Here is a 27,791-nt window from a genome sequence, read left to right on the forward strand (position 1 = left end):
CCGCGCTTCCTGGGCTGCTTAACCACAGTGGTGCCGTGAAAAGGCTCGAAAAGCTGCAACGCTTTGTCAAAAACGTACATTTTCAATTGACGGGCTCTCTAGGTCTTGACCACGGCTTCCTGCCTATTAGTGACCTTCTGCCCTGGAGTCACGCTCTCGACCCCTCACCACTCCTCCGGTCCCTGGTGCCCGACACACCGCACGCATCCAACGCCATTATGCCAATTGCGCCCCGTCTGCCACTTTGTTGGCATGTTACGCTCCTTCTTAACCCTTTCACTGCCACACGACAGCCGGTTAACCCTTTCACTGTGACGATACAGAAGGTTAGCCCTTTAACTATCACACAACCGACGGCGATGCTCCATCATTAGCATCATTAGCTCTGCATCAGCATAATGATGCTAATGATGGAGCATCGCCGTCGGCTGTGTGATGGTAAAGGGCTAACCTTCTGTCGCGTGGCAGTGAAAGGGTTAATAAAAGTGCACCGCGTAGCGGCGCGCTGAGCTACGATTGTTTCGGTTCGACGGAAAACAAGATATCGTGAGTTGTTTGGAGAAATATGGAGAATAACGTGTCCAAAAAATAAAGGTTTTCATTCATCCACTCCACAGCTCAGAGGCAGCAGGCACGCTGTTGCATAACAGCCTGTTGTGTAATGCCCCCTGTACGTCGGTGATGTGGTTTCTCCTCTCTCTCTCTCTCTCTCTCTCTCTCTCTCTCTCTCTCTCTCTCTCTCTCTCTCTCTCTCCTCTCTCTCTCTCTCTCTCTCTCTCTCTCTCTCTCTCTCTCTCCTCTCTCTCTCTCTCTCTCTCTCTCTCTCTCCCCCCCCCCCCCCCCCCCCCCCCCCCAAGAGAGACCCCAGTCATGGAGGTTAAACTCGTTAAGGAGTGGCTGTGTTTCCCCCCGCAGCCCTGGTCGACCCTCAGATCCTCTCCCCGGCCCTGCGGGTCAGGTGACTGGACTGCCAGCCAACCCCCCCCCCCCCCCCCCCCCCCCCCCTCTCTCTCTCTTCAGCCGCCTCACAATGAATGCCGCTCGGCCGTCACTGTCACGGTCTGAAAGGGCACAGGCCCACCAGTGGCTCTGACCCACACTCTGCCTCTGTTCTCTCGTTAGCTCCACCGCCGAGGGAGTGTCTGTGGGGCCTTTTGGCTTTGGCTGGTCAGCAGTTTCCTCCTCGGCTCCATAGATTAAAGCCCCTGTTTTATTTAGTGCCCGTGCTCCTGTGCTCTTGACCTGCCTAAGAGGCCGGGGCACGAGGTGCTTTCCTCTTCAGGATCCTCCTCGTTTGTGCTCCGGGCCGGATTCCTTTAGACCTTTTTTTTTTGTTGTTGTCTTTACCAGACCATATGTAGTCTTTGAGAGGGAGAGAGAGAGAGAGAGAGAGAGAGAGGGAGAGAGAGAGAGAGAGAGAGAGAGAGAGGGAGAGAGAGAGAGAGAGGGGGCAAGAGGGAGGAAAAGAGAGTGGGAGCCTTAAATCAGTCTTTTTTTGGTCCTTTTGGATTTGCTTATTTTCTCAGCACTCCCGATAGAGGATGCAATGTGTGCTCTCTCTCTCTCTCTCTCTCTCTCTCTCTCTCTCTCTCTCTCTCTCTCTCTCTCTCTCTCCTCCGGGCTCCTCTCCTCTCCTCCTACTCAGAAGGCCATTAGCCTCCCTGCTGTTAATAGAAGCGGTGTGTAGTGCTGCTCCCCCAGAGATCACCTACCTGGTGTGTAGTGCTGCTCCCCCAGAGATCACCTACCTGGTGTGTAGTGCTGCTCCCCCAGAGATCACCTACCTGGTGTGTAGTGCTGCTCCCCCAGAGATCACCTACCTGGTGTGTAGTGCTGCTCCCCCAGAGATCACCTACCTGGTGTGTAGAGCTGCTCCCCCAGAGATCACCTACCTGGTGTGTAGAGCTGCTCCCCCAGAGATCACCTACCTGGTGTGTAGTGCTGCTCCCCCAGAGATCACCTACCTGGTGTGTAGTGCTGCTCCCCCAGAGATCACCTACCTGGTGTGTAGAGCTGCTCCCCCAGAGATCACCTACCTGGTGTGTAGTGCTGCTCCCCCAGAGATCACCTACCTGGTGTGTGGTGCTGCTCCCCCAGAGATCACCTACCTGGTGTGTAGTGCTGCTCCCCCAGAGATCACCTACCTGGTGTGTAGTGCTGCTCCCCCAGAGATCACCTACCTGGTGTGTGGTGCTGCTCCCCCAGAGATCACCTACCTGGTGTGTAGTGCTGCTCCCCCAGAGATCACCTACCTGGTGTGTGGTGCTGCTCCCCCAGAGATCACCTACCTGGTGTGTGGTGCTGCTCCTCCAGAGATCACCTACCTGGTGTGTAGAGCTGCTCCTCCAGAGATCACCTACCTGGTGTGTGGTGCTGCTCCCCCAGAGATCACCTACCTGGTGTGTAGTGCTGCTCCCCCAGAGATCACCTACCTGGTGTGTGGTGCTGCTCCCCCAGAGATCACCTACCTGGTGTGTGGTGCTGCTCCCCCAGAGATCACCTACCTGGTGTGTAGAGCTGCTCCTCCAGAGATCACCTACCTGGTGTGTAGTGCTGCTCCCCCAGAGATCACCTACCTGGTCGGCTCCCGTTCACTAAGCAGGTGGCAGGTGATTTGGGTTTAGTCCTTCTTGTAAACGGGAGCGCATCGTACCGTGTTCACTCTTTACTATACACCTTCTTGTGTGGGGGGGGGGGGGGTGTAGCTAAGGACAGGGGCAGAGTTTCCATGCTGGGGGGGGGGTAGCTCAGGACAGGGGCAGAGTTTCCACGCTGGGGGGGGGGGGGGGGGGGGGTAGCTCAGGACAGGGGCAGAGTTTCCACGCTGGGGGGGGGGGGGGGGGGGTAGCTCAGGACAGGGGCAGAGTTTCCACGCTGCGAGGTCTTCTTGTTGTTGACCTGTCCAGATGAGATGGAAGGCCCCACGCACTTGTACTGAGTATTTATGAATTCTGATCTTGGAAACATGCTTATGAGTTTCTTCTGTAGTCTCGATGCTAGGTTAGTCAATTAATCCCACGATGGCCGACCGTCTGGCACGTTGCTCGAACATGGTTTTGTACATCTCAACCCCCTTCTTTATTGCATCACAGTACAAGCGGCCTTGTGAATAAATGGCTCAGTGGTGGTTTTCGTTGCGTTGTTGTGCCGTCTGTGTGTCGGTGGTGGTAAGGACGGTCTGTTTTAGCAATTGAGGTTTAACCAAAAGCATTACGGTAATCGCATACGATTTCCTGCAGTTGGAAAATAACTTATCAACTTGTGACATTTTCTTACCAATATTGAGGGCAGTGCCATACAACCATGCAAGCCTGGGTCAACACATTGGATTAAAAATGCAATGTCATTGTACAGCACAAATACAGTACATCGAAAAGAAGTTTGGCATCTAACCACAGTGCAAATGTAGCAGTAAAGTAGAGTATATATAATATATACTACCGAGTAATAACACAATGTACAATGTTATAGTATTGTATACAGTGATAAGGGTAGGGTATATTAAGTCATGCTGGCAGTGGCCAGTGGTATAACTAGTAGGTAGGGATATAGATGTAGTATATACAGGTATGTGAAAATAATTGTATGCAGGTATATTCAGAGAGATAAATATATATACAGTAAATATTAATATATATATATTACACCATTATTGTACATGCTATCATACAGAGTTACATGGCTAGACTAGTGATTACAGTGTACGGCAGTCGTAGGAGTACAACGGTTTCATAACATCGTGCTTCAAACCTCGTGCGCGTCTCGCAGGGAGAGCGGTGTCTTCATGTCACTGGTTGTGTAAGTCGTCTGAGCTGCGCTTGTTACCAAATAGGAGGAATGGAAGAATTTCAATGTCAAAATCTGCACTTTATTTGTCTCCGTACGTTATGCTGCCATCAGGAGATCTGAACGGTATTGGATAAGATGGGAACCAAATGAACTTAAGCAAGAGCCTTGTTGACAGATGTTGGCTACGGGGAGACAATAACTTATCATGACAACAAGGTCCTCTCACTTCAGCCTTTAATCGGCGTAGTTTATTATCACATTGGTACACAGTACACGAGACCTTCTCTCTGTGGGAGGTAGGTGGGAAGAGACGGAGAGGGAGGGAACAATCCCTTAAATACCCTCTTACCTGGCGCCAGCGTCAATAGCTCCGCCTATAGCGCCCTCTTGTGGAAACAGTTAGACAGTTACATGCAATCGTATACATCACATAACTTTAACACTCCCACTTACGGCTGTCTTGTATACTGTACAACTTTTTCAAAAACAATCTTCAAAGAAAATAGTACAGCTCAGAGTAGGGCTGGGCGATAAAACGATAACGATAACTATCGCGATAAATTATTTCCTCGAAATAAACATGAAACGTGGTCGCAAAGTTTCGATATATCGATTTTCCAAGCTTGGATATGAGCACGCACTAACAACCAATCAGTGAAGGAGATGGCCGAGAGCGAAGGAGACCCGGAAGGAGACCCAGAGGTAGGACTCACTCAACAACAAGGCTTGCTAGGCTAATTAGCTTGCACGGCGATGTTTTATATATTTACGTGCCGAGTATGTGTGTGGCGTGAATTCTGAGGCCACGTTTATAGTAGTGTGGGGTATACAGTGGACGTCGTTTCAATGTATTGGGGTGGAAGAGAGTATTTTAGGGTAATATTTAGTACATTGTCATGGAATACACCGCTTAGAAGCAACAGGCTGGCTAGGATAACTAGCTTGCACGGCGATGTTTTATATATTTACGTGGCGAGTATGTGTGTGGCGTGAATTCTGAGGCCACGTTTATAGTAGTGTGGGGTATACAGTGGACGTCGTTTCAATATATTGTGGCGGAAGAGAGTATTTTAGTGTCATATTTATTACATTGTCATGAGATATTCCGCTTGTCGGCTAACTGCTAACGTGCGCGGACTGATGACGACATCAACTCGACTCGAGACATTCGCTTAGAAACAACAGGCTGGCTAGGATAACTAGCTTGCACGGCGATGTTTTATATATTTACGTGCCGAGTATGTGTGGCGTGAATTCTGAGGCCACGTTTATAGTAGTGTGGGGTATACAGTGGACGTCGTTTCAATATATTGTGGCGGAAGAGAGTATTTTAGTGTCATATTTATTACATTGTCATGAGATATTCCGCTTGTCGGCTAACTGCTAACGTGCGAGGACTGATGACGACATCAACTTGACTTGAGACATTCGCAGCAGCATAAGAAGTTAATTAAACTTGACAGACATTTTATCGACGATAATTATCGATATCGAATTATATGAAAATAATTTTATAATTTTATCGCGATAACCTTTTTGGTCATATCGCCCAGCCCTAGCTCAGAACATCAAAAAGGATATGGCAGTCAATACTACATAACAGGCAATATTTACACACCAAACATGACCTCTGCAAATCTTCTCAATTTCAGTTTGGAAGCAGGTTTCTTCATAGCGTCTGCTACCATGTCGTCTGTAGGACAATAAACAAATGTCATCCTTTCTTCCCTGATGACAGATCTGATGAAGTGATATTTTATATCCACATGTTTACACCTCTGTCGGCACACAGGGTTTCTCGCAATTGCAATGGTTCCCTGGTTGTCTTCATAAACAACAGTTTTCCTATATACATAGGTATCCATTCCTTCGAGCAGTTGTTCTAGATAAATACATTCCTGAATTGTCATAGCTAGAGCCATGTATTCGGCTTCACAAGTTGATAGTGCCACTGTGGGCTGTTTCTTTGTTTTCCACGAAACCAGTGAGCTGTCTGTGTTCAAACTCACACAATATCCTTTTTTTTTTTATTATCTACTTTTTCTCCCATTTTCAATTTTTCTCCCATCCCAATTTCGTATCGTCCAATTCTACCCTCCCCTGCCTCAAAAGCTGTTAGGCCATGCCTCCCACAAGCCGGCTGCAATGTGGACGAAGCCTTACATCACGTGTCCCCTCCGGTACTCGAGGAGGCAGCAGTCGCATCTTTTCACCTGCACAGCACGATCCCTCAGCGGCGAGGGTCTGCGTGGGAGGGACACGCCGCCCCCGTCGCTTCCTGATTCTGCTGCGCAGGCGCACCAACCGACCTGTAGGAGTCGCTGTCCACAACGTCCGATCCCCACCCACCAGCTTCCCACCCCTAACACTGCCAATTGCGTTAGTATGAACGACCAGCCAAGCTGGTAGCAATGCAGAGAGCTGGGCTCGAACCCAGCATCTCCATTAGTGGTGAGCGCCTTGCCCACTGCGCCACTTAGCCGCCAAACTCACACAATATCCTGTGGTACTTCTTCTATCTGTGGTGTCAGCTGCCCAGTCTGCATCACTGTAGGCTTTAAGCCCTAAGCCCTCGCTGCTCTTTCTGAAACACAGCTGTTTATCTGCTGTACCTTTGAGATAACGAAAAAACATGTTTTGCTGTAATCCAGTGCTCCTCTGTGGGGTCAGCAAAATGCTGTGACAATTTACTCACTACAAAACATAGGTCAGGGCGAGTACATGTTGTCAAATAAATGAGGCTACCTACAGCTTCTCTGTACATTTTTACATCTGTCAATTTCTGAGCATCCTCTTGGTAGTCTAGTTTTTGATCACATGGTGTTTCCCTTGTTCTACATTCTTGCATGTCAAAACATTTCAGGATCTTCTCCACATATCTCTTCTGGGATATTTTTACACAACTGGCAGACTGTTCGAAGTCCATGCCTAGAAAATGCTTTAACCTGCCAAGGTCTTTCATTTTGAATCTGGTGGAGAGCATACTTTTCACCTGCTCTAGGTTTCTAGTGTTGTCCCCTGCGATGATCAAATCATCCACTTCTGTATTTAAACATGGAATCCACTCCTGTATTTAAACATGGAATCCACTCCTTCTGTATTTAAACATTTAGCTACAAACCTGGCTTTGTACTTGTCGTGGCCTTCAATACCCTCCTTGATTGAGTACACTCATTTTCCTCCCACTGTCTGTCTGCCCTCTGGTAACTTGGTTAGAGTAAAGGTGTGGTTGTCCTCTAGGGACCTCATCTCCTCATCCATTGCTCTCTCCCATTTTCTTGATTCAGGGGACACCATCGCCTCTTTAAAGGTCTGAGGTACTCCACTCACTACTCTGTAGCAGTAATCAATGCTGGTAAGTGTACGGTCATCCTCGTCACTTTCTCTCCGGGCATAGTCTTTCAGATACTTTGGGGGTTTGTGTTCCCTTGAGGGATACCTCCCACTGCTTGGGGCACGTGACGTCACCCTCGGGTGCTCCTCGTCATCGCCCTCTGGGGGTTGCTGACTGTCTGTCTGCACGACCGTGCTAAGTCCACTAGGCTGAGGTGTCTCTGTTTCTTCACACCTTACTCTGGAGTCCAGCTCTGGCTCCTCTGTCTGTGTCTCGTTCTCACATGTTGTCTTTGTGACAAATTTGACTAGCCTGTGTTTCTGCACCCTCCCTTTACCGGGATAATGGACTAGGAAAGCGGGGCTTCCTTTGTCGTGCCCTACAAAGAGTCCTTTTTCACATCTGGACTCGAGTTTTCCTCTGTCCTGCTGGTAAGCATAACACACTGAGCGAAATGTGTGCATTCTAGCTAGATTACATTTCTTTCCTGTCAGTGCTGTATATGGTGTTTCTGGTGTAAGCGGCTTCTTGTACCGCATAATGCCATAGACCAGGGGTGTCAAACTCATTTTCACAGAGGGCCACATCAGCATTATGGTTGCACTCAAAGGGCCAAAGACCGTATAAATGTTAATGTAATGTAAAATAAATGTAGCTACTCATTTACATATTGTTAAACATGTTGTTTCTGTATTTATTACTTATTCAAGTTATACATATTGCATATGCATTTGCATAGATGTAAAAATATATGTTGGCTTATGTTATTTTAACAAATAATTTTAGTTTATCAGAACCCCATATTACTCCATTAATCAATGATCAAACCATTCAAGTAAATAACAAAGAAGATCATCAAATACAAGCTATGACATTAAGTTTGTTCAAAACCTTTTTGTCACAGTCAAGAGGGGCAGAACTAACAACTGAGCTGCAAAGAACACGTGGGACAGATGTAGCAGATGTTACAAAAACAAATGGCTGCACACAACCTTGCAGAGGCCATACATCCAACTAATGGAAGATAGTTAATTAACTTTAATTAACAGATTGCAGAATGGGTACAGTACAGTACAGCTCAATACACACAATTGTTAAGGGGATGCAGACCAGAGAGACTTTCGACTTGTTTACATCAGGGTCCCCCATTTTCAATTCGTAATGAAATTGCTATTATGTGTCTGTAACTGTACTCAAAAATAACAAAATAAGGGTTGTCTCAGTTCACAACTATATTGGTCAAGTTTTGGGTGGGACTTGTTTGCGTCCCTACAGCTTCTTATTCAATTGAGCGAGATGCTCGGTTATGTCACACAGCCAGTTTGCATCTGACAGTTCAGACAAAATTTCTTTAACCCTTTGTTAGCTATTCCGCCTGGATCTTTTTTGTATTTTGGGCTGTAAAATTGTCAAAGAATGTCTGAGGAGTAAGTGCTTTTGGCTTTTTTCCTTTGTTACTTCATCAATACCTCAGATGTTCAACATACATGTATGTGTATGTTTTTCTTTTTTTTTTTTACCTGAGCTTTTGGGGGGCCACATCAAATGACCTGGCGGGCCACATTTGGCCCGCGGGCCATGAGTTTGACACCTATGCCATAGACTCTTAGGTAAGTTACCAGCTATTAGCTTACACCTAGCCATTTCGAAAAGAGTACGTCCTTCCCTCTCTGCCACCCCGTTCTGGTGTGGGGAGTACGCACATGACGTCTCGTGTCTTATCTTGTTCCTTCTCAACGGTAGGGATGGGTACCGAATTCTGTACTTTTGAGGTACCGAACCGAAACACGTCGGTACTACCGAGTATCGAATCAAGTGAGAAACCGAAAAAAAAAAATATATATATATATATTTTTTTTTTTTTTTTTTTTACTTTTTTATTTTCATGTCAAAGTTCACACGCACAATATATGCTTACCTAGGATTTGACTTTATTCAACAACAAAGCAGTCGGAGCAATGACAAGCCGAAAACTGTCGGATTTGTAGTTATTTGAAGTTTGGATTTTTTTTTTTACGACTGAGGTAGGTAAATAAGATTTCTTGAGACTAAAGTACAGAAAAAATGTACTGTTGGGCACCGGTATCGATTCACAGGTACCGGTATCGGTTCAAATGTGAAAGGTACCCATCCCTACTCAACGGTGATTGGAACTAGTGCACTGCAACCGTGCCCGTGCCCGACGGGTTCGGGCTGGGTAGGGCTTCTTTTTTTTAATAAATAATTCCGGCTCGCCCGGGCAGCGCCGTCTTTTATTTTTTTATTGCGCGCTCTCTATACTCGTATAACTAGGGTTATAGGATAACCTTAAGTTTCGTTTTCTCTTTTGCGCAAGCTGTCATCAGAGAGTCAGAGCGTGTCTCTGAGTCGCGATGGATAAATTAACAGATAGGGAATTAGGGAAAGGGAGAGCTTTTGAAATCCCAATGCGTCTGGGAAAGCTGGATTTTTGGAAACATTGGATGTAATTACCGCAGGGAGAATTTGAGGACGGTAGAACAGTGCTGAACAGGACATCAACGGTGGATGGTGGTGGACAAGAGCAGACCGAAGTGGTTCAATAACTTCGCTTCTTGGTTGAAATTGGAATATAGCCAGTTGGCGAACGTTTTAATTTGTTCTTGGATGTAGCAGCTGGTTGGCGATGTTTTGTTAACGTTATTCAACGCCAGACGTTTTTGTTGCTGACGTCAACAGCGTGGTGAGTCCTGAATTATTTATTATAATTGGCTGCTGCGGTCGAGTTTTTTCTGTATACTTTTGTGTCATGATGATGACATTAATGTTTTAGTCTGTGTCTGCCAGTACTGTACCTCTGTATACTCGCGACATCGGATTCGGTAGCATAGCAGTGATTTTGGACTGATTGTGACGAGGCACCGTGTCAGTCTAAGCCCTTGTTAGACTAGTGTTTTTGTCGTCGTTTTTTGAATACGTTTGAATATGTTTCATGTCCCTTTTACACAGAAATGCGTTTTTTGGCGGATACGTTGAAAACACTAAATTGTGTTTTCCGTTTTTGAGCAGCGCCAAAAACTCGCCAACAACAGTCGTGTAGCCTTCACGGAGCCGTTGTTGCGAAAACGCCCATGCGCAGTAGATACCATCTGCGTGCCCTTCCGGTGACAGCAGAGTGTGTGTGTGTTTGGGACAGCCCATAGATAGTTCCAACTCACCGAATTACGTAATCCACCACAGTTGCACTCAATATTTAAATAATGTTAGTCTAAATATATGTAGACAGAAACATAATAATTTCAAGCAGAAAACGAATCTTTCCATTAAGAACTGACAACCAGGGAATTTAAACATGGTTGACATTGTTTTTGTGTGTTTATATTAAAGAAAGGAAAGTCTAGTGCTGGCTGAGCATATTGTTTGTTTGCACTAAGTTAATACTTTGACAAATGTAGCCTATATTTTTCAGTCAGTTCGGTCTTTGTGTGCCAAACATTATTTAAGGCTGTAAACACTGTAAACCTTTTATTTTATTTTTAATAAATGAGAAGCATGTTTAGATTTGAGTGTTACATTTTTTTTTTTATAAAAATTAACATATATCGAACTGAAAACCGTGACCCCAAAATCGTGATACGAACCAAACCGTCCATTTTGTGAACGTCTCACCCCTACCGTTTATCATAAAAATTCAGTGCCCCCGAAATAAAAAAAAGCCCCCGAAAATCAATTAAGGGGGTCAAAAAAAGCCCTTGAAAAAAAAATGTTAATTTCTAACCCTGGCTGCAGCTACCATGTGTTGTCAAGTTATTGTTATAAGGACTCCAGTCCAAGCTACAACAGTCTGCATTCCCTTAACAATTGTTTGTATTGAGCCGTATTGTATTGTACCCATTATGCAATATGTTAAATAAAGTTTACATCCATTCATTCTGCTAGCATTAACGATTGGTTGAGCACTGCCACTGGCTAACATGAGCTAGCGTTAGCTATCAGACCCTGTTAGCTCAAAGCTCCTCTTTCAACTTAACAAGCATTAAACAGAATGGCCCAGTCATCTATTCACCTTTGTTTAATACACACAGCGTTGTCTCTAATGTTATCTAACTACTGATAGCTCCCGATATCATCAGTTTGGTGCTGGCTAACTAGCGTGAGCTAACGTTAGCTTCTAGCCACAATGCTATACTGTTAGAATGGCATATTCCATTGACGTTAGCATGCAGCTAACAATGTAGCTACCGATCTTTTTTTAGACTAAACTATCCGCTCTTGGTGGTCACTTGTGTTGATGTTAGTTTTGTTTCATCAACAAATGACAGGCAGAACACACAGTGAATGTATCCGTTTTGTTTATTGCACTTTTATTAGACTTTGCTGAAAAAGAAGTGCTGCACTGGGTAAATAGGCAAAAGATGGTGGCGCCCCTAGGCGCCCGCCTTGTTGACATTTGCTTTGCAGGAAGTGTATTGGCACATTCAAGTTCTGATTGGTTGAAATTGCCTTTATGTTCGCCACCTACTGCCTTGGCAGTGTACTACATCACTGTGCTCAGGTGACAAAAACGAAAGTGTGACTCGAGGCTGCTACGTTGCGGCGAAACTCATCTGACAATGAAACGAAAATGAAACGAAAGGTGTAACCGGCGCCTAACGCGAGCGCTGGGAAATGGAGGGCAGGCATTTTTGCGAAACAGGCTATAGAATGATTGTTAGTTTTCAGCGTGATATGTGTTATTTAGTTAGACCTATTGGACATTTTCGTTTTTGTTTATTTATTAAGTTAATATATAAACGGTGTTTAGAATATTTAAAACAAAAAAATTATTTAATATTTGGCTATATAGTTAATGCTTATTTGGTTTTCACTATTTAGGTAGACCTATTGAACATTTTCATTTTTGTTTATTTATTAAGTTCATATAAAACCGTGTTTTGAATATTTAAAAAAAAAACAAATAAAAAATAAAATGTAAGTCTAATATTTTATTTTTTCTAGGGTTTTCACGCGGGCTAGGGCTTAACATGTTATTTACAGTCAGGCTTATTTTCGGGCAGGGCCTGAAGTTCACGGGCTCGGGCTGGGCAGGGGCTTCATTGCAAGGCCCTTGCAGACCACTACAACCATCTAACAATCCCTTAAATACCCTCTTACCTGGCGACAGCGTCAATAGCTCTGCCTATAGCGCCCTCTTGTGGAAACAGTTAGACAGTTACATGCAATCGTATACATCACATAACTTTAACGAGCCTAATGGAACGATATACAGTATCAGGCGTGTTGCTGTTCTGAACAGGGTAGTCAGCAGTGAGACAGATGTCTCTGTCGTCAGATTGCCCCCAGACCCCCCCCCCATTCTGTTTATGAATTGGAAATCTGAATGTGTGACATTTTGGCAATTTTTTTGGAACATAAAATGCTAAGAAATCTGAAGATGTACCGGTAGGTAGGTAGATGTTTAAAATTATTTATTTTTTAACCAAAACCAGAGTCTCTATTTACAGAATCTTCTCAACTCATCCTAATTTTTCTTCCCACGGCTGAAGACTTGCTGCAGACAAGCGGCCCTCTGTCAGTGAGTTTGTGCAGGAACTGGGTGCTCTCTCCGATGGGCTGTCGGGTGTTTGTGCCATCTGTCCCCTCGTGTGCTGCCCTCCGGCTGGCCCGCTACTCAGGGCTGCCCTGCCTCTCCCTGCCCCTCCTCCCCTCCGGCGGGCCCGCTACTCAGGGCTGCCCTGCCTCTCCCTGCCAAACTCCCAACGCCGACTTCCTCCTCCTGTTCCAACTTCTTCTGTGGTTTTATTTAGTCACGCTTCAACTCACTAATCTCCTCAACCTCCTAGACACGTACAGTCTTAAAGGAACACGCCAACATTTTTGGAAATGGAAATAGCTTACCGTCTTCTCCAGAGAGAGACGAGAAGATAGATACCAGTTTCCCCTCTGTGCGTTCAGTAGAAAGCCATCTGGCTGCACGTTAGCCTAGCTTAGCACAATGAATGGAAGCGGACAGTGCCGGTTAGCCTTCTGGAGAGGTGTTGGTTGGACAATGCCTAGGCTAACCTGCACTGTCCGCTTCCATTCAAACTGGTATCTAGTCTCTCTCTGGAGAAGACGGTAAGCTAATTTCCCAAAATGTTGTCGTGTAACTTGACAGGCAAAATTGCTGCCGACTTGACCAAGTTCGGTCACTTCGCTGAAGGAATCTAGACCTCTCCGCCCTCCCCCTCCCTCCCTCCCTCCCTCCCCCCCTCCCTCCCTCACGCCTTATGATTTATATTGAAATTCTTTATTTGGAATTACCCCTTGAGATGAACCATCTCGTTTTCAAGGGGGTCCACAGCTTACAAAATACATAAATTATTATGTATTAAACATAACAAAACAAAAGAAACAAACAAAAACCAAACGCAAAACAAGATAAAATTTATAATAAACAGGTTCAAACAACATCTAACAAGAGGAACATAAGACAAACAACAAAACACAGAGCACATATTCAAGTGATTGCTTCAAAGATCTGTTATACAATTATTGGTGGAAACATGAACAAGTAATCTCAAGGTGAGAGGACAGCGCAGTTTTAAACAGTTGTGAGGATGTTATAGCTCGAATATGAACTGGAAGATTATTCCAGTCAGATGGACCTTTTGAACATGAATGATTTCTTGCCAACTGAGGTAGTTACATTTGTTGGAACTTTAAAAAAAATAGCTGTGCACAGTGTCTCAGTTGATGTCTAGAGGTGAAAGGGTCCATATATTGTTTGTAGGGATGTCCCGATCACATTTTTTTGCTCCCGATCCCGATCATGTGATTTTGAGTATCTACCGATACCGATCTTTCCCGATCCGATCAAAAAATATATATATATAAAAATTTTTTATTATTATTTTTTTTATCCCAATTTTTCACATTACATTCACCCTGAATGTTGACGTTATCCAGGTGAAAAGTTAACTTCATTCAAGCGAGGCATTGCAATCCTTGACATAAATCATTTGATGTATAATTAAATCAAAGGAAATGCGTTTGGGTCTGAGAGTGTGGCTGGTCTGCGGTTCTGCAGCTAGATACTATTGGTTTGTTTTGGCAAAATTCTTCTGCTCTGTGTGACAATAAATAAATGAATGATGATATGCAATTTAAAACCAAAACGAAGGCCTCGGTATGAGTTTAAGACGTGAACATGGTCATGTTTGTTGAATAAAATAAAAAAAGTTAAAAAAAATATATAAATAAATCCTGACTTTTATTTTATTTTTTGTGCCGATCCCGATCTTCGGAAAATCACGTGATCGGATCGGGACATCCCTAATTGTTTGAGATATTGCGGAAAATTGAAGTGAATAGATTTAAAAATGAACTGTAACCAGTGCTGCTGTCGTCTTACTGTGGGAGCTGGCAAATTAAGATTTTCATACATGGTGCAGTGGTGTGTCAAATATGGGCAGCCAAGAGCAAATCTGCATAGACGGTTGAATAGTGTGTTTAGTGGAAGAAGGTTGGTTTTAGATGCAGTTTGGTAAACTACGTCAGCGTAATCCATGATGGGTAAAATTAGTTGCTGAACCAGTTTCTTTCTGACAGGGAGTGTAAAACATTTTCTGTTGCGGTAGAGAACACCAGCACTAAAGTTGACTTTTCTAACAATGTTATCAATGTGACATTTATATGAGAGTTCTGAATCAAGCCATAGACCAAGGTATTTAATGTGATCAACTCTATGCAGTTGTGTACCGTCCAGACAAGTGATATTAAATGGTTGATTAATGGTTTTGGATGCAAGATTACGGGTGGTCCCAAAGAGCATAGTATTAGTTTTAGTTTTGTTGATTAGAAGTTTATTAGCCGAGAGCCATGATTCGAGTTTATTGAAATTTGATTGCAGTGTTGACTGAATTTGAGGTAAGGTAATTTGAGATGTGTATATATCACTGTCGTCGGCATAGAGTTGAGTATTACAACCTGTGAAAATTGAGGGGAGATCATTAATAAATATTGAGAACAAGAGCGGGCCTAATGTTGAGCCTTGTGGCACCCCACGTTCCTGTACTGCCAATTCAGATGTACCATGCTGTATAGCAACACATTGTTTTCTGTTGTGCAGATATGAATTAAACCAGAGTAGGGCATTGCGTGAGAGGCCAATAGCGTACAGTTTGTCTAATAGGAGATAATGGTTGACCAAATCAAAGGCTTTTGTTAAATCAATAAATATTGCACCAGTGAGATTACCATTACCAGATGATGAAAATATATCATTAGTGAGTTTTAATAAAGTAGTAGTTGTGGAATGATTGGAGCGAAAACCAGATTGTGAAGGTGATAAAATATTGTTGTTGCTGAGATAATTAGACAGTTGTTTATAAATAAACTTTTCAAAGACTTTTGCTATGGAACAGATAATTACTATTGGTCTGTAATTATTGGGATCCAGTACATGCCTCCTGTGGAGAAGAGTGATTTTTGAGTGCTTCCAGATAGATGGTATTTCATGTGATAATAAAGACAGATTATAGAGATCACAGAGGGGTTACATCAAAATGTGTGGAGCAAGTTTAAGAAATTTGCTTTCTAAACCATCTAGGCCTGGGCCACTACACACTTTGAGGTCTTTTATGGCCATGCATTAAAGCGTTTCGTCTCCAGACGGGATTTCATTTTTTTATTTAATTTTTTTTGTCAATTTGATTTGGAGTCTGACGGAATTGGCTACCTGGTATAATATGATTTGTAGATGCATACAGATTGAAACGACATTTAGCCAATCAGAGCCGTCAAATATCATGAAAAGGGGCGTTTTGACCAATCAAACGTGAGCTTGACGCACACACGCTGCTCGCAGTGCCCTCCCCCTCACAGACCCGTCTTGTCACGTATCATTTGCACCGAAGATGGCAAGCGTGCAGGTCCTCTTTTAACACCACTGAAGCATTAAACAATGGCCCAGTAAACTATTCACTTTAGTTTACTACACGAGGCGTTGTCTAACGTTATCTAGCTGGCTAGCTGGCTAGCTGATAGCTCATAACATAATTGAAATTCGTTTTTGAAGCTGTGGCTAATGTTAGCTAGCTACCGATCTTCGGGTGGCTAACGTTAGCTACCTAGCAGCTGTAGCTTGCTAATACGGGCTGTCCTGGCTGGCTAACTTTTAATTCGCAATGGAGTGGAGCTAACTAACTGTACAAATCGATGTGATTGGCTGAGACTGTATTTTGTACGGTTGGCTGCCTGGCTGTTGTGGATTCGGGGAGCCAGCTAGCAGCTAACATCAACTCAACATCAACACTCTGTTGACACTCTGAGCGAGTTTGCCGACGGCAATGTAACAAACAATATGGTCCGTGCGGAACCATTATCCCCAACACATAGTTCCGTGTGTGAATAATGTTGAGCCACCACAAAAGATGAATCCAAAGTTTAATATAGTAAGAATAGTACTAGGCTATATGTCACAAATGTAACATTACTATATTCCTGTATGTCATGTATGTCCCTATGCCATAAATGTCATGATGTCAATGTCATGTATGTCATAAATGTCACTATGAATAGAAAATGGGGGACCCTGATGATGTAAACAAGACAAACGTCTTTCTCTGGTCTGCATCCCCTTAACAATTGTGTGTATTGAGCCATACTGTATTGTAACTGTACATTGGATTATCGACGAAACCTTACTTGGTCCCAAGAAGAGGGTCTCGTGTATTAAATAAAGTTTTCATTCATTCACTCTGGATCTGGTAAATCCAGTAGCAATACACACAATTGTTAAGGGGATGCAGACCAGAGAAAGACGTTTGTCTTGTTTACATCATCAGGGTCCCCCATTTTCAATTCATAGTGACATTTATGACATACACAACATACATGACATCATGACATTTATGACATAGGGACATACATGACTTACAGGTATATAGTACTGTTACATTTGTCACATATACGATATGCAAATATACAGTACTGTTACCCAGAGATCCTAACAGTAAATATATACATTCAGAGGAGGAGACTGTACATTAGGAGGGTGGTAAAAAATATATACATCCGGTGGGGAGGAGACTGTCCATTGTTGTTGTGGCATAATTGCAAAACGTGTTTAGTCCCTTGTTTGTATGATAACAAGCCTTTTAGTTCATGGTTCAAAGTAATGGGAAAAGGGTGCTAGCTCGCCATCAATCAGAAGCTAGCCACAAGACTTGCATTCACGCTCTCCAGCACACAGCCTCCCTGCCTGGCACAACAACAGTAGGGTCTATAGTCACAGTCAGGACAGTAGGCTCCCTTAAAACGCTAACGCCATTAAAAAATATATATACAGTGGAGGTTAAAATAAGAATATGACTTGGCCTGAAAAAAAGCAGTCAGGAGATTTTTTTTGCTTTAATCCCTGTTTATGGCATTCAGAACATCAATAGGTGAGATTTTCGTGAACGAGAAGGAGCTGTTGCAAGGTGGTGCTACGATATGTGACCCATGCCTTAGCTCTCTGCCTGAAGCTGCTGATGAGGTCAGAAGTTATCCATGGAAGGCGACTACCCTTGACTTTGATAGTTTTGAATGGAGCATGTTTGTCGATAATTCTAGTTAGTACCGTGTGAAGGAATTCCCAAGCTTCATGAACATTTGAGATGATTTGATATCGGTCCCAGTTAACTGAAATTAGATCATTAATGAATTCATCAACATTGATTTTTCTATCTTGCCTAATTTTTATGAATTTTGGGGGAAGTTTGGGTAATTTGATTTTCCAAATGCAGAACACCATGCAATGGTCACTAAAGCAATCTGCCGAAATACCCGAATCAATAATACGATTAGGGTGTGAGACCAAGATCCAATCGAGCAGAGATTGGCAAGTGGGTCTAACCCGAGTGGGCTCACTTATTAGCTGGGTTAGATTCAAGTCCCCCCCCCCCCCCCCTCCGCAAAATCTCATCCTATGGGGGTCCGAGGCCTAATGTGCATCAGTTTGCCACAAAAAAGGTCGAACCAAATCATTGTAAGACCTACAGTGGTTGTCCAGAAATCTATGACGTGTCTTTCAGGTGTAAAAGAAAAAAAGACCACCACCGATAGGCTCAGCTGAAGTGTTGGCTCCTCCCCCAGAGCAGAGTGATGTAGTTCAGCACAGTTCCGCCTCTAAGCCGAGTAGACGGGCACTCCGAGGACACTGTGCCCCCCCCCCCCACTGCCCCCAGACTCCTCTTCAGGCCAGGTGTCTGTCAACAAGACGGCACATGCCTGTTCCTGCAGCTGCCTGCATGCGGCCTGTAGTTCAGGCCCACTGACCCATTCAGCCCGGCGGAGCCCTGTGTCGTCTGCTCCTCCCTGGGGTTTTATGGTCAAATTGACAGAATATTGGAATAGAGCAGCTTATCCAAAGCGGGTCACGTTGCTCAACGCCGCCCTCTAGTGTCGGGACGCGCTCATCGACCTCTACTGCTGCCTCTAATTCTCACGTCGACCAAAATAGACATTTAGGCCGGGATTACTGGAGGCACAGAGGGCCGCGTGGAATGGATCTTACTTTTTAATAATAGATGTCTTTGTTGTTGTTATAGAGCGTGTCCCTCCTGCCGTGTTCAGACGCTGTGGATTCTGCCTGTGGTTATGTCACATAACCGCTCACAGTGAAACACTCTTCAGTCAATGTTGTTATTTCTCCAGTCACTTGTTTAAAATGGAGCCGTGTTAATGCGTGCGCTCCGTACTTTCACTTGACTTGAGGCCGTCTGTTTTTTTTGTCTCTTCCCCCCCCTTCCCCACCCCCGATTCACACACTTTGATGCCCTACACACACACTCAATACTCTAAACTAAGGGTCTACTGACGTCCCTGGGGATTACATGAATGGGGGAGGGTGAATTGATATACAACCTCTTTTTTTTTGAATGAAACTTTAGTTTGGGGGACAGTAGTGGGACCACACTCCTGTCTCTGTAGGACGGACCGGGCAGCGTCTCTGTGTCCTGGTTGTAGCCGTGCGGCCGCCTCTCGTGTCGCCACGACCAAGGCTATAAGTGTTCCAGTCGGCTGGCTCTCTCTCCTTAATTAGCTGGTAATCCTTGGAGGCCAGACCAACGTTGAGTTCACACCTCGCTCTCTCTCTCTCTCTCTTCACCTCGCTCTCTCCCTCTCTTCACCTCTCTCTCTCTCTTCACCTCTCTCTCACCTCTCTCTCTCTCCACCTCTCTCTCACCTCTCTCTCTCTCCCACAGGCGTGGACATCGAGGCGGCCAGGAAGGAGGAGGAGCGCATCATGTTGAGGGACGCCCGTCAGTGGCTTAACAGCGGTCAGATCCTGGACGTCCGACACGCCAAGTCTGGGGGAACGGCGCTCCACGTCGCCGCCGCCAAGGGATACGCCGAGGTTTTAAAGTGAGTCCTGCTTCCACCTGCACTTAAAGGGATAGTTCACGGTTTCTTTTGGTACTTGTTGATTTGAGAGTCCTGTCTCGGCACACAACCCGTACCGTTTTCCTCGCGGCGGTTAGCCGCAAAAAAAACGAAACGCGATTTGGTGAAATCCACTCCGCGGTGCACCGTAGGAGCTCGACCCCCACATTGACTTTGCGTCGGTCTGTGGCTTAACTAGTCGGAGGTGGTGTGGAGAGAAGAACGCCATGGACTGCGCTGAGAAGGGATGGATCACCATCGTTGGTAAGTAGCAAATAGGGCTAGAAGGGAAAAAAAAGATAATCACAACTATCCCTTTATCATTGTCTGTAGACATTACTGACCTCTGTTCATGGCTACCGGTCACTTGCATAGGCCTCGACGGAACGCTACCGCACTTCTTAGTCGAGACGATACTGGGACTTTCCTTCTTTGGTTTGGTGCTAAGCTGACCTAGTCTCTGTTAGGCCCCTTTCACACGGTGGTGTCTGTAGTCTCTCTGTAGTCTCTCTGTTAGGCCCCTTTCACACGGTGGTGTCTGTAGCCTCTCTGTAGTCTCTCTGTTAGGCCCCTTTCACACGGTGGTGTCTGTAGTCTCTCTGTAGTCTCTCTGTTGGGCCCCTTTCACACGGTGGTGTCTGTAGCCTCTCTGTAGTCTCTGTTAGGCCCCTTTCACACGGTGGTGTCTGTAGTCTCTCTGTAGTCTCTCTGTTAGGCCCCTTTCACACGGTGGTGTCTGTAGTCTCTCTGTAGTCTCTCTGTTAGGCCCCTTTCACACGGTGGTGTCTGTAGTCTCTCTGTAGTCTCTGTTAGGCCCCTTTCACACGGTGGTGTCTGTAGCCTCTCTGTAGTCTCTGTTAGGCCCCTTTCACACGGTGGTGTCTGTAGCCTCTCTGTAGTCTCTCTGTTAGGCCCCTTTCACACGGTGGTGTCTGTAGTCTCTCTGTAGTCTCTGTTAGGCCCCTTTCACACGGTGGTGTCTGTAGTCTCTCTGTAGTCTCTCTGTTAGGCCACTTTCACACGGTGGTGTCTGTAGTCTCTCTGTAGTCTCTCTGTTAGGCCCCTTTCACACGGTGGTGTCTGTAGCCTCTCTGTAGCCTCTGTTAGGCCCCTTTCACACGGTGGTGTCTGTAGTCTCTCTGTAGCCTCTCTGTTAGGCCCCTTTCACACGGTGGTGTCTGTAGTCTCTCTGTAGTCTCTGTTAGACCCCTTTCACACGGTGGTGTCTGTAGTCTCTCTGTAGTCTCTCTGTTAGGCCCCTTTCACACGGTGGTGTCTGTAGCCTCTGTAGTCTCTCTGTTAGGCCCCTTTCACACGGTGGTGTCTGTAGTCTCTCTGTAGTCTCTCTGTTAGGCCCCTTTCACATGGTGGTGTCTGTAGCCTCTCTGTAGTCTCTCTGTTAGGCCCCTTTCACACGGTGGTGTCTGTAGTCTCTCTGTAGTCTCTGTTAGGCCCCTTTCACACGATGGTGTCTGTAGTCTCTCTGTAGTCTCTCTGTTAGGCCCCTTTCACACGGCGGTGTCTGTAGCCTCTCTGTAGTCTCTGTTAGGCCCCTTTCACACGGTGGTGTCTGTAGCCTCTCTGTAGTCTCTCTGTTAGGCCCCTTTCACACGGTGGTGTCTGTAGCCTCTCTGTAGTCTCTGTTAGGCCCCTTTCACACGGTGGTGTCTGTAGCCTCTCTGTAGTCTCTCTGTTAGGCCCCTTTCACACGGTGGTGTCTGTAGCCTCTCTGTAGCCTCTGTTAGACCCCTTTTCCACGGTGGTGTCTGTAGCCTCTCTGTAGTCTCTCTGTTAGGCCCCTTTCACACGGTGGTGTCTGTAGTCTCTCTGTAGTCTCTCTGTTAGGCCCCTTTCACACGGTGGTGTCTGTAGTCTCTCTGTAGTCTCTGTTAGGCCCCTTTCACACGGTGGTGTCTGTAGCCTCTCTGTAGTCTCTGTTAGGCCCCTTTCACACGGTGGTGTCTGTAGTCTCTCTGTAGTCTCTGTTAGGCCACTTTCACACGGTGGTGTCTGTAGTCTCTCTGTAGTCTCTGTTAGGCCCCTTTCACACGGTGGTGTCTGTAGTCTCTCTGTAGTCTCTCTGTTAGGCCCCTTTCACACGGTGGTGTCTGTAGCCTCTCTGTAGTCTCTGTTAGGCCCCTTTCACACGGTGGTGTCTGTAGCCTCTCTGTAGTCTCTCTGTTAGACCCCTTTCACACGGTGGTGTCTGTAGTCTCTCTGTAGTCTCTCTGTTAGACCCCTTTCACACGGTGGTGTCTGTAGTCTCTCTGTAGTCTCTCTGTTAGGCCCCTTTCACACGGTGGTGTCTGTAGCCTCTCTGTAGTCTCTGTTAGGCCCCTTTCACACGGTGGTGTCTGTAGCCTCTCTGTAGTCTCTCTGTTGGGCCCCTTTCACACGGTGGTGTCTGTAGCCTCTCTGTAGTCTCTGTTAGGCCCCTTTCACACGGTGGTGTCTGTAGCCTCTCTGTAGTCTCTCTGTTAGGCCCCTTTCACACGGTGGTGTCTGTAGTCTCTCTGTAGTCTCTCTGTTAGGCCCCTTTCACACGGTGGTGTCTGTAGTCTCTCTGTAGTCTCTCTGTTAGACCCCTTTCACACGGTGGTGTCTGTAGTCTCTCTGTAGTCTCTCTGTTAGGCCCCTTTCACACGGTGGTGTCTGTAGTCTCTCTGTAGTCCCTGTTAGGCCCCTTTCACACGGTGGTGTCTGTAGCCTCTCTGTAGTCTCTGTTAGGCCCCTTTCACACGGTGGTGTCTGTAGTCTCTCTGTAGTCTCTGTTAGGCCCCTTTCACACGGTGGTGTCTGTAGTCTCTCTGTAGTCTCTCTGTTAGGCCCCTTTCACACGGTGGTGTCTGTAGTCTCTCTGTAGCCTCTCTGTTAGGCCCCTTTCACACGGTGGTGTCTGTAGTCTCTCTGTAGTCTCTCTGTTAGGCCCCTTTCACACGGTGGTGTCTGTAGTCTCTCTGTAGTCTCTCTGTTAGGCCCCTTTCACACGGTGGTGTCTGTAGTCTCTCTGTAGTCTCTCTGTTAGGCCCCTTTCACACGGTGGTGTCTGTAGTCTCTCTGTAGTCTCTCTGTTAGGCCCCATTCACACGGTGGTGTCTGTAGCCTCTCTGTAGTCTCTCTGTTAGGCCCCTTTCACACCGGGCCGGAGCCGGTTCCCGAACATAATCTCGAACCGGCCCGGCGCGTTCACACACTGGGAATAATTGGTTCGGAACATGACTGAGGCTTTAGTTCGGCCCTCTATAAGAAAACACTGAGTATGTTCCGAACCAATTATCCCCGACTGTGTGAACGCGCCGGGCCGGTTCGAGATTACGTTCGGGAACCGGCTCCAGCATGGAGCCCGGTCGGTGTGAAAGGCCCTTTGTGTGGACTTGGGCTGCGTTCAAATGAGCACACTTCCTCCCCTGGTGGCCGGCCCTGCAGTGAGCCCTCTGGTGGGCACATGCCTGACCTACAGACCCTGCTCTGCGAGGGAACCACCCTTAGAAATATCATACAAATATTTGCAATATTATCTTGTTTTATTTGTTTTTACATCCAGCATAATATGAACAGTCAAGGAATTTCCTTTTTTTAAATAAAGAAACTAAATTATCAAAACTGAAAGTCGGCAGTTGGCTACACATTTTTATGCACGATTGTTGGCCATCATACTGTTTATTGTTTACTCTGCTGGGACTCTGCGACCTCGTGGGGCTTTGGGTCGCGGGCTACGCTTCACTACACCTGTCGTGGAATAGACCCAGGGATGGGAGGCACTGCAAACGCTCCCGTGCTTCACAAACACTGGGACTGAATCCCACTTTTGTTTGGCAGACATTTTCCCATCCTGGCCTCTTGGACTCACTCTCCTCGACTCCAGGGGATACGGCGATGAGAAGAAAGTGTCTCTGTGGCCCGCAGGAGAGGTGCTGCGGTGCTGTGTCCCTCTGCTCGGGGCGCCCTGCCAACACACTCCGCTGTGCCAGAGATAGCACTGAGCTCTCTAATGTAGAGCACAGCCACCACACTGCTCCGACACGGCTGCCCCTGTCATGGCGGAGATTCATCGGCTAAGATATCCATCTTCCACCTCGGCTCGCTCGATTTGGCTTTTGCCCGAGGAACGACCTAAGCTGTTCTGCGTTTGTGTTTTTTTCTTCTTTCCTTCTCTTTGAGATTTTTTTTTTTTTTTTTTTTAATTTGTATTCGTAACTCGTGACGCACCGTGGACTATGGTGGTGACTAACGCTGACACACTTCTAAAAGCCTGGACCCTGGCAACGACTGACGAGATTAGATTGCAGATTTGCTCAATCTTAAACACTAATTGTTTCTCTCTCTCTCTCTCTCTCTCTCTCTCTCTCTCTCTCTACCCCCCCCCCTTCTCTGTGATGCAGGCTTTTAATCCAAGCAGGGTATGATGTAAATATTAAGGACTATGACGGCTGGACCCCCCTCCACGCGGCGGCCCACTGGGGCAAAGAGGAGGCCTGTAGGATCCTGGTGGAGAGCCTGTGTGACATGGACTTAATTAATAAAGTGGTGAGTAGCGCCGACACCTGCAGCCTGCCTGGACCAGAGGCCTGCTGTACCACCAGAGCTGCTGTCACTGAGTGCTGTTTAAGATCCATGAAGTCTATATGTACTAGGGCTGTCCCCGACTAAGGATTTGGATGGTCGACTAGGATTGGCCAAAATTTGCCGTTAGTCGACTATTTGTCTACTTAAAAAATATATATATATGTATCATTTTTATTTTTATTTATTTTTTGTATCATTCCATTTGGGCTGTGGGGGGTGCTTAATGTCTGAAGGAGTCGACTGAAGGCTTGTTGTCCTCTGTGGGGGGGGGGGGGGTGCTTAATGTCTGAGGGAGTCGACTGAAGGCTTGTTGTTCTCTGCAAAAGCATGCAATTGGTCCACTGATGGATACATCTTGATATTTGTCTAGTCTAGTGTGTTCATTAGACGGTGAAATCCTCTTTCAGTGCCTCTGTGCCTGTTTTCTTAGGCAGTTAGCCTCTGGTATGTGTGCCATTAGCGTTAGCCATGCTTCTAGGCCTCTTTTCTTTTGGAAAGAATGATAAAAAAAATTATATATTTTTTTTATATTATATTCGAGGTTGGCCAGTCGACTACGGCCCCTTTCGACCGATTAGTCGACTAATCGATTAATAGGGGTCAGCCCTAATATGTACCATCACTGAGTGCTGTTTAAGCTCATGCCATCTACATATGTTCCATCACTGAGTGCTGTTTAAGCTCATGACATCTACATATGTTCCATCACTGAGTGCTGTTTAAGCTCATGAAGTCGCATATGATATACATATGTCCTAAACTGATCCATAGCTTTTACTGAACTGTATAGATTAGAGATCTAACTATAGAGATCTAACATGCTACCATTAGAGAGATCTAACATGCTACCATTCTAGAGATCTAACATGCTACCATTAGAGATCTAACATGCTACCATTAGAGAGATCTAACATGCTACCATTCTAGAGATCTAACATGCTACCATTAGAGATCTAACATGCTACCATGTGTCAAAAGTGCAGAAAATCTAAGTAATTTTGCTTTGATTTCTGGCATGTTAAGACTCATTTCTTGATATCTGATTTTAGTATCTTCTGTGACACCGATGATCTATTTAAACCTGGTATATCCAATATGTGTTATCTGTGCGTCCCTACATAATGTGATCCACTTTCACTTCCAGGGTCAGACGGCTTTTGATGTAGTAGATGAAGATGTCCTGGGCTACTTGGAGGAGCTACAGAAGAAGCAGGTTCTGGTAAGTCTCCCTGTCTCTGGTCGCAGCTTGTTTACACGTGTCCTGATTAACCCAACCTAGTACAGTCAGGAGGGCTGAAACTAGGTATTTACATGGCTCTAGGCTAAATATTATCGCAGCCTTCAACCCAGTGAGAATATTTAAGATGAAGATATTTCAATATGTGTTTTTAGTGTTTTGAAAACGGCATTGTTGTCACTATACTGGAATTTCTAACTTTGATACAACATATACAATATATATATTTTTTTTGCTTCATATTAGTTCACGTCATACGTTGTAATACAAATACAGCTGGTAGGGTAGGCCTTGATTGTGTTTTAATTGTGCACTGATTCTCCTCAGCTTCCCTCTAGTAGGCTAGAGAAATAATAAGATATCACACTTTTTATAAACATTAAATCGTTTCTGATGTTAGATTAGGTCTTTAAAAGAATACAATTATATAATTAATTATTAATGTCGTGTATATGTAGGCTATCACTTGTACTTTATAGAGGCGTGTTTTCAAGCACAACAACATCTTACTTATTAAACCATAGTCAAAGTATTTTTCCTAACCCTGGTGGCTCTGCGGGGGCTTAACTTAGCTTTTTAACACGCTAACCACAACGATGAGACCCGCAAACCATTTTTAAGTGAAGTCCAAGAGACGACTGAGTCTTATGGGGAGTCCTCTGAAAATGGCACTGAATGGGTGGAGGCTTGCTCTGCTGTCTGCGTGCGTGTCTGTAGTATGTCCTAGCCTGCGCAGTGGCGTAACTCTCTCCAGGTGTGCCGGGGACAGATTTGTGGGCGTGGCGAGTGACGTCGCTGGGGGGGGGTTAGGGCCCCCCGTCCCCGTCCCCGTCTCTACCTCGATTTTTTTTTAATACCAGGGGTGCAATACCGCATTTTCCCAGGCGGTGGCGCCATTTCTCCATGTAAACGACACACTGAGCTCATACATACAGAATTTCCATTGCATTCAGAGATCTCCAGGTAATGGTCTTTGCTATGGCAAATTGCTCTTAGAAATGGGAGTCAAGCAAACTTGTTAAAGTGTACAGCATGTGAATCAAATGTGGGATTGTTGTGACAAAGCTACAGCATAGAATTCTAAAGAAGCAAATCAAAATCCTTACTCCTGATTCCCCCAAAACACAACACTGCAGTAAATGAACTCATGCTGAAATTCTTCTTTCAACATGAGATCACTGCAATAACCAGAGGAACGTGCCAAAAAAACAGGGTCCAACTCATCTGTGAACTAAAGAGCACTTTCAAGCATTTCTAATTGCCACTTCATCTGCAGAAAATGAAATGTCATGTTTATCTCCAATCCAGTTAAAAGAGTTTCTCACACCAAGAAAACCTATTTTATCTTTTAGTGGAATGAACATTGCCGGCATCAGAATACATTTGACTTCTGGTCTTCATATAATCTATCAGCAAAACGGGGGGAACAGAATGAAGAACAATTAAAACAATTTGCGATCATGAAACGTTTGGAGTCTAGAATATCTGATGAGTAATCGGTAAACATTATTCTTTTAAGTATAATTTTCTTCTTCTATGTCACACACACACTGTAGGCATGCGTTCTTCATGGGACGGGGGTGCACTAAGTGCAAGCCCAGATAAGTACTCGCTATTTGCATATCAATAGCGCCGGTCGTATTTAACACACCTGACGACCGGCGCTATTGATATGCAAATAGCGAGTGCAATCCCAGTTGATTTCAGGAACGCACCACTCACTGCACACACACACACACTGCTGGTGTCGTCACTGCTGCTGGTTTAGCTCTAGATAAGGGCAAGAATGCGACCCCCATCTACTCCTCTTTGCATAATAATAGGACAGGTAGTCAGAAGGGGGGGGGGACATAACTGCATTCTGAAAAAATGCGGGGGACACATTCCAAAGACCCCCGTGGGAGTTACGCCCCTGAGCCTGCGTGTCTGTAGTATGTCCTAGCTTGCGTGTCTGTAGTATGTCCTAGCCTAGCGTGTCTGTAGTATGTCCCAGGCATTAAAGCGTTCCGTCTTGAGACGGATATCCGTCCATTTTATTTGGAGTTCAGTCATTTGATTCGGAGTCGTGACGGATTTTAACCTGAGCCGATCGCAGGCGTCAAATATCATGAAAAAGGGCTTTTATTTTTTCTACCGCGGCCGCGCCAAGCAGTCATTGGCGAGCATAATGTCGCGGTGCTATGAAAAATCTGTCGGCAATGAATGAATTTACTGCGTAGCTGCCTGTGTGAAAAAAAGATTTGCGTGTGAAGTGAATCTGGGCCACGCTATATACTTGGAAGTTGTAGTCCATCGTGTGATTAAATACCATGTCCCTGTCTGCGTAGAGTCCACATCCAACGCCAAATCCCAGAATTCCTTGCGAACAATCAAATCGAAACTGAATGTGGCCAGTTCTGTGCAGCAGCATCGCCAAAGAACTTCCTTTCAATAAGTTTAAGGCGCTAATTTTGCTCTGCAAGAAGAACGGAGCGGATATCAGTCCATCTTATGACAACC

At 45.4% G+C, this 27,791-nt stretch overlaps 1 protein-coding gene across 3 annotated transcripts in view; it reads left to right on the forward strand.

Annotated features, from left to right (window-relative positions):
- The window catches only part of ppp1r12a (protein phosphatase 1, regulatory subunit 12A), a 104,202-nt gene that overhangs the window by 15,371 nt on the left and 61,040 nt on the right, over positions 1–27,791 (forward strand). For all 3 annotated transcript variants that reach the window (XM_084338449.1, XM_084338451.1, XM_084338450.1), the window contains exons 3-5: positions 19,312–19,471; positions 23,872–24,016; positions 25,200–25,274. In XM_084338449.1, the coding sequence (XP_084194575.1) occupies positions 19,312–19,471; positions 23,872–24,016; positions 25,200–25,274 (380 nt within the window). The remainder of the gene's footprint in view (positions 1–19,311; positions 19,472–23,871; positions 24,017–25,199; positions 25,275–27,791) is intronic.

Source organism: Notolepis coatsorum (assembly GCF_963971535.1).
Source record: "Notolepis coatsorum genome assembly, contig: SUPER_15_unloc_1, whole genome shotgun sequence".
In the NCBI taxonomy this organism is placed as follows: Eukaryota; Metazoa; Chordata; class Actinopteri; order Aulopiformes; family Paralepididae; genus Notolepis; species Notolepis coatsorum.